This window comes from Streptopelia decaocto (genome assembly GCF_964273445.1).
Source record: "Streptopelia decaocto genome assembly, chromosome: 1".
NCBI lineage: Eukaryota > Metazoa > Chordata > Aves > Columbiformes > Columbidae > Streptopelia > Streptopelia decaocto.
In genome coordinates this window covers 103891108-103901403 of record NC_138663.1, presented here as the reverse complement: position 1 = coordinate 103901403, position 10296 = coordinate 103891108, and the positions used below count along the sequence as shown (strand labels likewise).

Below are 10296 nucleotides of genomic sequence, written 5' to 3'. Positions count from 1 at the left end.
GTATTCTGCTGCCAGAGCTGTTTTGTAGCCAGAAGAATAGGCTTTTTTTAAGTGTCAATAATAAAAGAGTAATAAAAGTGTGACACATTCCAAAGCACTTGGAGCTACTTTTAACAGAGAAGTACAGATAGAAGCAGAATCTTTTGACCTAGTCCTGTCAATCACTGTGTTAAGCCATTAAGAGATCACCTGGTTAAATTCGTTTTTTTTCTGATTATTGCCACCTTTAATGCTGGTGGGGGGAAGAGTAGCAAAGAGTACCAATGATAATGAGAGCCTAAGGTCCTTAGAAGATTTTACTTTTCTTTTTTCTTTTTTTTTTTTTTTTAATAATCCAACTTTGGCTTGAAGATACAATTCTCTATATTCCTTTCAACTAAAATTGCACCGAGTGTTTTCAGCCTAACTCCATCAGAAATCAGAAAAACAAACAAACAAACAAACCCCACCCCAAACCGAAAAAAGACAAAACAAGAAAATCCACAAAAAGCCCAAAAAAAAGAAACGAAAAAAAATCAAAACCACAAGAAACCCTGTAAAAAAAAAAAATCCCCAAACACCAATCAACCTGTTTTGGCACGGAAAACCTCTTTAGCTGCACACGAATTAAAAATTAAAAAAAAAAAAAAAACCAACAAAAAAAGCACGAAACATGACACTGCCAAATACACGACCCCTGTTAAACCTGCGAATCTAATTACCGCTCGCAATCAAGGTGACTTTGGGGGAAAACTTTCCGGGCAAGCGCGGTGCCAGCCTGCCCCTGTCCGGCTCCCCACATACCGCGGCCAACAGAGCTCACCCCAACCCCGGCCGCGTCTCCTCACAGGGAGAGTCTACTCACGGGGAAGCCCCGCCTCCCGCCCCGGAACGGCTCCCGCCGCCCAACGGCTCCTCCCGCCCAACGGCGCCGCGCGGGACCCGCCCCGCGCGCACCTCCGCCTCCACGCCCCCACGCGGGGAGCGCACGTGCTAGAGGGAAACACCGCGCCGCGCAGACGCCATCCTGCGACCCCGCCCTTCTTCTCCCCGCCCTGCGCCTCGAGGGTGGGGAGGTTGAAGGAGGAGTCTCAGTCTCCGGGCGCCTGATTGACTGATGTCATTTCCCCAACTCCGTGCCTCGCCAGCCCATTGGCTACTTGAGTACCGCTATCTGCTTTACGCTTTCTGGTTGGCTGTTGCCGGGCCGGCAGTTGTCCTATCCTAATTCAGGCCACAAGGATTAGGTTCTCTAACCCCGCCTCCGGCCCCAGCCCCTCCCACCGCCGCCGCCAGCTCCTCCTTCGCCGTCTTTTCCTCCCTCTTATTGGTCAATATCGTGCTTAGCTCCTCCCGCCCGCCGCAGCTCTGAGTTCCCCCATTGGGTGTCGGCGAGCTCCCTCAGGTCTCCCACTCCTTGCCAAACTGCGCATGCGCTCGCTTAGAGCCCGGCCGGCAACTCCCGCCCCTCCGTCAGCCAGCGAGCTAATAAAGTTTTGTTGGGAGAAGAAGGGGGGGAAACAGCGGTGCCTTCGAGCCCCGCCCCCTTCCTTCCCCGCCCCCCGCCTGGGAGCGGTGTCCGCGAGCCCGGCTCCGCCCCGACCTGCCCGCCCGGGCGGGCGGGGAAGGGGGAGGGTGGTGGCTGTTGAGGCGCGCGCGCGCTCGCGCCGGGCTCGAGCCGGCGGCATCTCTCCTCCCCTCAGTCCCGCTCGGCGGCGGCAGCAGCAGGAGCAGCCCGGGTAGTGGTGCCGCGTCCTCCCTCTCGTTCTCTTCCCCGGGGGCACGGTGAGCACAGCCGCGTGGAGACGGGCTCGCCTCCCTCACCGCGCCGGGATGCGGAGCCCGCCGCGGGGTGCGACGGGACGGGGATGTTCTCCCTGACCCGGGCTACGGGACTCCTTCTCTCGAGCCCGCTCTGGGGAGCGGCTGTTTGCGGCCGAAGGAGGGGGCAGCCGGCTGACGGGTTTCCCTCTTGCCCTCCCCCCCGCCTGACATACACGTTGTGGCGAGCGGGGCGCACCCCCGGCGGCAATGCTTCCCCGCAGCCCGGGCTGGGACGGGCGGCGGCTGCGCCTGGCCCGGCGGAGCGGGCGGCTGCAGCTCTTCACGGGTCGGGGCGGGCCCACACCTCTGCGGTCACCCCTTGTCCGCGCCGGCTGACGGCGCGTCTCGGGTCGCCCGCGACCGCTCCCGCGTGGGGGGGAGACGCGGCGGCCGCTTGGGGACGGTGGGGAGCCGGGGGGCTCGCCTGGAAGCAGGGGACAGCAAGGGGATGTTGTGGCGGTGATCCTGGCCGGAGGGCTGGCCCCACGGAGAGAGCGCCCCGCCACCGCCGGGCTTCGGAGCCGCGGCTGCTGCCGCTTCTTGTGTGTGCTGGTGCGACTTGTCACCCGGGACTAGGCTGGGCTTTCTCGTCGTATTTCACGTCTGTCATATTGCCTGGGAAACTTCCTCAGCCCAATACAACTTTGAGCAAAAATAGAGGGGGGGGGGGTGGGGAAGAAAAGGGAAAAAAAAAAAGAAAAGCTATTTCCTTTAATGTTACAGCTGCTGGAAAACACAGCCGACAAGTTCTTAAAATATAATTGCAACATCAGTTCTTTAGAGGAAGCGAGACCTGGAACATAGGACCGCAGGGAAAGCACTTAATCTCAACTCCTTTTGTGTAATGTGAAAAAAACCCAGGCTTTTCTGTTCCGTAGGACTCTCCATTGGGAGATTTAATGCCTTTTAAAGTATTCTGAGCTTTTCAGAAAGATCTTAAGTGCAAATTGCTCCTGTTGTAAGGCTCTAATCCGGTGAATTGAAAACGAGTTTGAGTATTTGGGGAGACTGCTGTGCTGTGTTTTTCTCATTTTCTGTAGTAAACACAAATACAACCATACTAGTGCTGAGCATAGTTTGCCTGAAATTTGCGCATATTTACTTGCTACCATATAGTTCTGTTATCTGTTTCTGAAACCTGTGTATGCTTTCTACTATCTTTGCTTTGACTGACCTTGTTCAGTGGAATCCTTTGTATTATTGGTACTTCCAAATCTTGTGTAACATCTGCCACTGCTAAAGAAATACATAATGTAGTTGGGGTGTTGGATGGCTGTCTTGCTTCCTGTTTGGTTTTCATCATAGATATCTAGGTATCTTTTAGAACTAAGAAACTGAGATTAATAGATTTTTTCCCCTCCTTCTAATTCAACAGATGCAGTTTATGTTGCTTTTTAGTCGCCAGGGAAAACTGAGACTCCAGAAGTGGTATGTCCCATTATCAGACAAAGAAAAGAAGAAAATCACAAGGGAACTTGTTCAAACAGTTTTAGCCCGCAAGCCGAAAATGTGCAGCTTCCTGGAATGGAGAGACCTGAAGATTGTCTACAAAAGGTTGTTCTGTCTCACTAACCTCATAATTGCCATATATCATTAATAGCGTAATAAATAGCAAGAAAATAATGAAGGTTGATTTTGTTGTTGTTGTTGCTGTTTTTTTTCCTTCCCTCTGCTGGTTATGGAGAAGACTGACTTTTCCTTTGTATCTAATTCGATAACCAAGTAGGAATCATTCATGTGTGGAAAATCGCTCATGCGTTTAGAAATGTACTGAAGAAAAGAAATGAGGTTTCCCTCTACTTTCATAAGGAGTGGTGGTTCTTAGTAGATTCACACATAAATGCATACAAATATGAAGCATGTAAGATTTAATAGGCGATAAAGAAAAACTTAATTTTATAAACATTTACCTCAGGCAGTGACTTCTTAAATCACCTGAAAATGTAACTTGCTTTTCAGGGCTCGTAAGGAAATAATTCTTTCAGACCATCTAATTTGGTTTTCGTGGTGTGTTTTTTTTGTTTTGTTTTTTTGTTTGTTTGTTTGTTTGTGTTTTTTGTTGTTTTTTTTTTTTTTTTTTAATTATTATCACCACTATTTTTTTTTGCTATGACTACAAAAAGGCATTTCTCCTAAGTGAAGAAATCATGGCTAGCTTTTTTTGGTGGAAGTACTGTATAAGTTTCTTTGCAATAGTTTCGTTTCTTAGTTGTACTTAACTTTTCTAGGAATATTTGACAAGTATTTTTTAGCTTTGTGCTGATCTTTAGAATGCATTACAACAGAGAAGTGTGAAAATAATTTTCTCAATGAATAACAGTAATCCTTATCCTGATTTGGTAGGCTGCATCTTTTCCAGCTAAATCTGGTGCTACAAAACTTTGAGTTATCTCCTTTCTGTAGTGAGTTATCTGTTTTCCCTAGTTACTTATAAACTTCAGAAGGTTTATGCATTTTTATTTTCTCTTTGAGATGGTAAATAATTTATGCCCTACAATAAATATTGTTGCATTCTCTCTGTAGGAAGGGCAGAGAGAACTGGAGCTGAAATGAAGAGTGTTTAACTCTTTTCCAGTGTACCAAATGGATAGAACTCAAGAAGGTTTAGATGTTTTAAGTCCTGGTTCTATATATACATTGGTGCATGTAACATCATGCATGTGAATGCTACCAGTTTATCCAACACATGTAGCTCTTTAACACAGGTAGGAGGAACAATGCATAAGGCTGTGCTTAAAGAAAGGATACACATTTTTTTCTTCTGCCTCTTGATTTCCTCACAAAACTATGTTATCCGTAGACGAGCTTGGTCAAATGCTTTCTGTGCTGATTTAAGCAATAATGCCTGCAAGTGCTCTTTCAGCTGGGCATTTATGGGACTAGATCAGAAAAATTAGACATGAGTAGACCAGTCTGTTCTGTTCCTTGCCCAGTCTTGAACAGCAATAGATGTTCTGGGGGTGAGTTGATTCCACACAGCTGCTTTCCCTCCCTGTCTGTTCATTGCCCTTAACAACTACTTGCCATGTACTTTGGTGTCTGGGGGACTGGTGGAAATTTGGATATGACTGAGTTGCTGAATGTTGTTGTGCTCATGCATGTCAATAGTGTGCTGTGGGTCCTGTGGTCAAGGAGAATGAAGAAATCTGCTTGGAGATGTATCTAGACCGTTTGGGGCTGGGTGTAGACTGCAGTCCATCTGCTAGACTGCTAGTGTGTACATCTGACTGTGGCAGCTTATTTCACTATCTGCAAACCAATCTGGCACAGTTAGCCTATGAAATCTTGCTTAAAATTAGCTTGTATCAAGCTAATGAACATCTTGAATATTGTTTTACTTTTCCTTTTTTTGGCAAGTCTCATTAGGCTAAAACATCACCAGAAGGACTGGGCATGGGAGGTGATTAAGTTCCTTTTAGGTTTGTGGAACAGACTTTTTCCAATGATCAAGTTGTAATTAAAGTTGATGAGTACCAACTGGTATAATTTTTTTGAAAAGGGAAATCTGTTGTAAGTCAAAAGTAAATAATCCCAAGAAGAGAGCCATAGTAGTTAAAGTGTAATACTTTCTGAAAGGTGGGTGACTAAAAGAGCAAAACAACTGCAGGAACTTTGTGTGGTTTGTGAAATTGCAAAAGGTGATTCCAGTTGCTTGCAGACAAAAGGCTTTTGAGCATCTCTCCTAAGATCTGTTCTTGTCTGATCTATTATTGGTAAGGTTCTGAACCTCCTGGCACAAATGCTTTTCAATATAAGCTATAAAAGTGTGTACATAGTGCATGTGCATATTGCTATTTATGAATATTAAATTGCTGAAATTGATGTGCTATTCTTGTTTTTAGAGTGTATTTACTGTCAACATTTCAGCTGTAAGAGAGAATTGACCTAGATAGCGACTCAAAGAATGGCTGGCATTATTAGAAGTATGCTCAAGGGTCTCATTGATATACCTTTTTGTGAGAACAAAATGAACTCAAATGCAAGATTGGCAAGCCAGTAGCTTTTGCTGCCTTCTGCCTTCTGAACATTTATCAAGAAAGTGGAACTATTTTGATTAGACTCCGTAGCTCTGTAGTATTTCATCCTTATATGATGCTTTCTGAATGAAACTTGAAGAAAATAGAACACGGTGTCTTTAAAATTCATCTGAATGTGTGTGAATAACTCTTATTTTCCTTGGATTCATACATGTGGCATTGGTAATTGTTGCAAAATAGGGTCAGTCAGGGTTGCTGCCTTAATTTTTTCTTTAGAGCTACAAAACAGATGAAAATGTGCTCTGCTTTTGACATAGTTCATGAATTGGGATGTATGTCTTCTGTGATTGTTTTGGAAGAGAGTTTTTCAGGCTGGTAGACACTAGAAAATTGAAAAAGCATGTGAGCTTCTAACTTCAAGAGGCAGAGATTTGAAGTGACTTGCTGGAGGGAAAATAAGAAATTCAAATATGGGAAGTCAACAACAATTGCACTTTATTAAAATAGAGAGGGAGTCATCTGCAGACAGTTGATTAGAAACTTAGCAAACAAAATTAATGATCGCTCTTCATATTTTGTCATTTTAAAAATTAATTGTAGTAGTATTGGAGCATATAGGATAGAAGTTCATGCAGCTTTCCACTTGTGACACAGAAATGTGTTAAATGTTAACATTTCTAATGTTACTAAAAAATTGAACTTTACATAGGATGTGATTTTTTTTTTTTGTTTTGTTTTTTAAGATCTCAGCTGTTCACTATTGTAGTTCCTGGCAGTTATAGTTATTTTCCTTGTGTAGCATATTGTGGTCAAAATCAGAAATTGCAGAATCACTTATTTTTATGTAAATTTTACTTTGTTAGCATTTGGTTAACTGAGATTGTGGGCCTTTGTTATTTTGATTGGTAATTCAATTAAGGATTGTAGCTTTGCTTTTATGTGTCAGTTTGGAACTATATTTGCAGTATGAAGTTATGAAACTTGTGCTGCCCTGAATGTTGTGGCAATCATCTTTTACTTTAACATAAAATTAGGTTAAGTTAAAAGACTTATGAAAAAATAATTTTTTAAACTTTATTATTGTACTTCCCCTACTGAAAGAAACAATGAAAGAGCTCATTCTGCAAGTTGTATGTCTTTTAGCTCAAAGTATTTTGAATCTAAGGTGCAGTCACGTGGCTAGTGGTATGCGGCCAGCAGTTGACATGATCCCTGTCTTTATGTTCATCTTAACTGCCAGTTTTGTCTGTTGAAAATGTTACTGTCATGTTGACTAGGTGATTCTGTAAAACTGACTTAATGCAATTATTATAATGAATTAAGTACTTGGGTTTGGTTATTTTAATTCAATCACTAAGCTAAGGCAGTCTATTCCCTAACCAAGGTCCTCTGTGTACAGGATTCTAGTTCATGTGGCACTAAGAGGACCTTGGCATCAAGAAGCAGCAGCTTTTTCTTAGATGATTACCACTACCAAGCTTTTGTTCGTTTCTAAAACTACAGGGGGATATAACTGCTGAAGTTAGAAGCTGAAAACGAAATACTTATCTTGGGTAGTGTTATTATTGTTGATTTCTGTATCTTTGACTGAATAGTGACTGATCTGCCTGTCCTAGATTCTCAGAACTTATTTTATTAAAGAAGTGTAGAAGTTTTTTGTGGGAGGAAAAAATACATTTTGCCAAGCACAACTTCAGTGGTCTCAGATTTCACTCATCATCTAAGGTGAACTATCATCAAACCCCAGATTCTTGGGGTCCCTTAGGCACCTGCCTGCCTCTTAAAGGTGGCTTGGTTTTCATTTACAATTCAGCTCTGCTCCTGCCAAACTCTGTAGGCTTTACATTTCTGCAGTTAGAATTTACAGGCAATGTGACTTAGATGATGACAGTCTTATGGCTTGGAGTTTTATCTCAGGACAAACTTCCAGGGATGACTTCAAACAGGTGTTCTCTCACCTAGTAGGAGAACACCACAGAACTGGTAGAATTTGCAAGTTATGCTCTGCCCACAGTGACCTGATCCCCCTACAGAATTACTGAACCTGGCTGCGAGCATAGTAGTGGAGAGCTCTGCTGAAGGATTGCCTGCTGATTGTGAGGCTTCCCACTACTGAACTGGTGCAACTGTTGGGAGGGGGTGGAGGTGCATGAGTTCTGTTTCCTTCCACAAAAAATGCCAACATCATCTACCTGAAGGCTGGAGTTTGTGTGAGTATTTGTACCTTCTGTGTTTCCTTTTTGTTCTTATGTTCCATGTTGTGTTCTTAGGTGATTTTTCCCAACTGTTTTGGTGTCTCTTTATTTGGTCCCCCTTCTGGCAGGTGGAGGATGTTTATTGTAAAGTGTTTCCCTAAATGAGTGTAAAGCAGTTGATTGGGGCTGAAGATTCTGCTACCAGTACCTACTGGGGAAGGGGCAGGGAATGCCCACAAAAACAAACCAACCCAAACAAAACCAAAACAAAACACCACAAAAAAACCCCAAACAAAGCCAAACAAAAAAACCCAAACAAACAAACAAACAAAAAAAACAAAACAAAAAACCCCTCAACACCAAACAAACAAAAAAAACCCATAAACAAACAAAACCCAACCAATGCAACCAATGCATAATTTTAATATGTATCAAAATAGCAGAATGTTTCTTCTAAACTGTACTACGTGTGCTTTTGTGTGAGGTGGCATACTTCACTATCAAGATTTGTCTTTTCATTGGATGCATGCGAAAGCCAGGTTTCTGTCAGGCTCATTAGGAAGAAATGACGCTTCTGCAGAACAGAAATATTGTTCAGCCTGAGTATAGTAATCTGCTCATCTTTGTTCTGTAAGCTTCTACACTTGGCAAAACCTGTAGTTTATCTGTTGTAGACTGTATTTGGACACTCTTCTGAAGCCCTGGTCTGCAGAGAAAAAAATTACAATAAACTATTGCCTTTGAGAATTTGGGTCTGAAGAAAGGTATGCCTTTGTAATACATTTATGCTCTTTGCAAAGATGTTCAACTTGTTTATACTTTTCCACTATTTGCCACGTAGGCTTATTGAATCTGCATTCGTTTTCTTTTATTGAGTAGTGATTTGTCATGATTGCAACTTGAAAAATACTTCAAAAAATATTCTCTGCATATAATGATAGATACCCAGGCCTCTATTTTGTGTTAAGATGTCCACTGAGTAGTTTTTGTTTCTTGGTATTTTTTCTCCAGAGTTGCAGTTGGCAGAACTTGATTGTGTAGTCTACTCACTAGCTGCCAAATCAAGTCTTTCCAGAGTATGTTGTATTTTCTTTTAAATGAGGATCCTGAAAGCAAACCATGTTTTTGGGGAAAGTATTTTCTGTTATTTAGTGTCCCTTTCTCCCTCCCCACCCTCCTCTTTTTTTGAGGTATTTGTATAAAATAGTTGTGTGTATCAAAAGAGACTCTTAATTAGTAGGGAAGCACAAAAGGACTGTCCCATGTGGATAAACTTCAAATATTTGAGTCAAATTTGACTTGATAAAGTCTGCTAGTATGTGATTCAACTTGTGTTTTAAGCACTGTAAGGGAACAGTTTAACTATTAATACACTATCATATCAGTGCTGCTCATCTGAATATGAAGAAAGCTTTGCTTAGATGGATTTGGCCTGAGTGCTCATAATTAGCATAAATGTCAACTAATGTGCATGGCTCTTTTTTTTCTACCATGAACTATAACAGAATTTTACTCAAAAGTTCCTCAATAGCTTTGAAAACATGTCTTTTTCTTTGTAGTATCACTTTCCAATAGTTTTAAAATAGCTTTGTCTAAAAGTTGCCTTACACAGATTGAATCTTGCAAGCTACTACGTTGACTGCAAATATCCTTTAAGAATTAGTGAGGCACAAACAGTTCAAAAGAGCTCTGCTCGGATAGAACTTCTGATGAGATGACAAGTCACCGTGGTGAGGAGATGAAAGAGCAAGGGAATTGAAGTCTTAGCTGCTTCAATGGGAATGTCTTCCTGTCTTCCCCCCATCATGTTTTGTGGTAGGATGGAAAGAAGTTGTAGGCAGTAACTTTTTTATAATAGTTTAAAACATTTGAACAAAAGCTACTCTGATAAGTTGTTCATGATGAAGCCATAGCAATTTGACTCAGCTAGAGCAGAGTGCAGGGGGGCTTCCAGGTCATAAATGACACTAGCTAGGTGACTGGGAGACAAATGTGAACATAACTACAAAATACGACTTTTATTTTTGCAGGACTTGTAGCCAAAACCCCTTACTGTTTCTTTGAGAGCTTACAAAGTCCCAGCTGATAAAATATGATTACCATTTACAAGGTGTATGTGTTACTGTGTACAGGGAAACCAAAATGCATCTTAAACTTGGCATTCACATCTGAATGACTTCTTTTTCAGTAGGGCTGGCTACTCAAAGAGTGCTTAATGTGGCCAGTTGTCCTCCCTGAGCGGGCGAACAACAGCTGTTTCAGGTTCATGTAAATTATCAGTTACAACAGGTGTTATTTGAAATCTCATTTGTGCCATGTGT

At 42.5% G+C, this 10296-nt stretch overlaps 1 protein-coding gene across 4 annotated transcripts in view; it reads left to right on the top strand.

Moving 5' to 3' along the window:
- The first annotated feature begins 1473 nt into the window (after positions 1 to 1473).
- AP1S2 (adaptor related protein complex 1 subunit sigma 2) overlaps positions 1474 to 10296 on the top strand; it is a 30437-nt gene continuing 21614 nt past the window's right edge. For 3 of the 4 annotated variants that reach the window (XR_014183799.1, XR_014183800.1, XM_082049832.1), the window contains exons 1-2: positions 1474 to 1764; positions 3179 to 3357. Coding sequence is in view for 2 of the 4 variants with exons in the window: in XM_082049832.1 (XP_081905958.1) it covers positions 3179 to 3357 (179 nt within the window). In the remaining 2 variants the exon portion in view is untranslated. The remainder of the gene's footprint in view (positions 1765 to 3178; positions 3358 to 10296) is intronic. The other variant, XM_082049831.1, reaches the window with a different exon arrangement.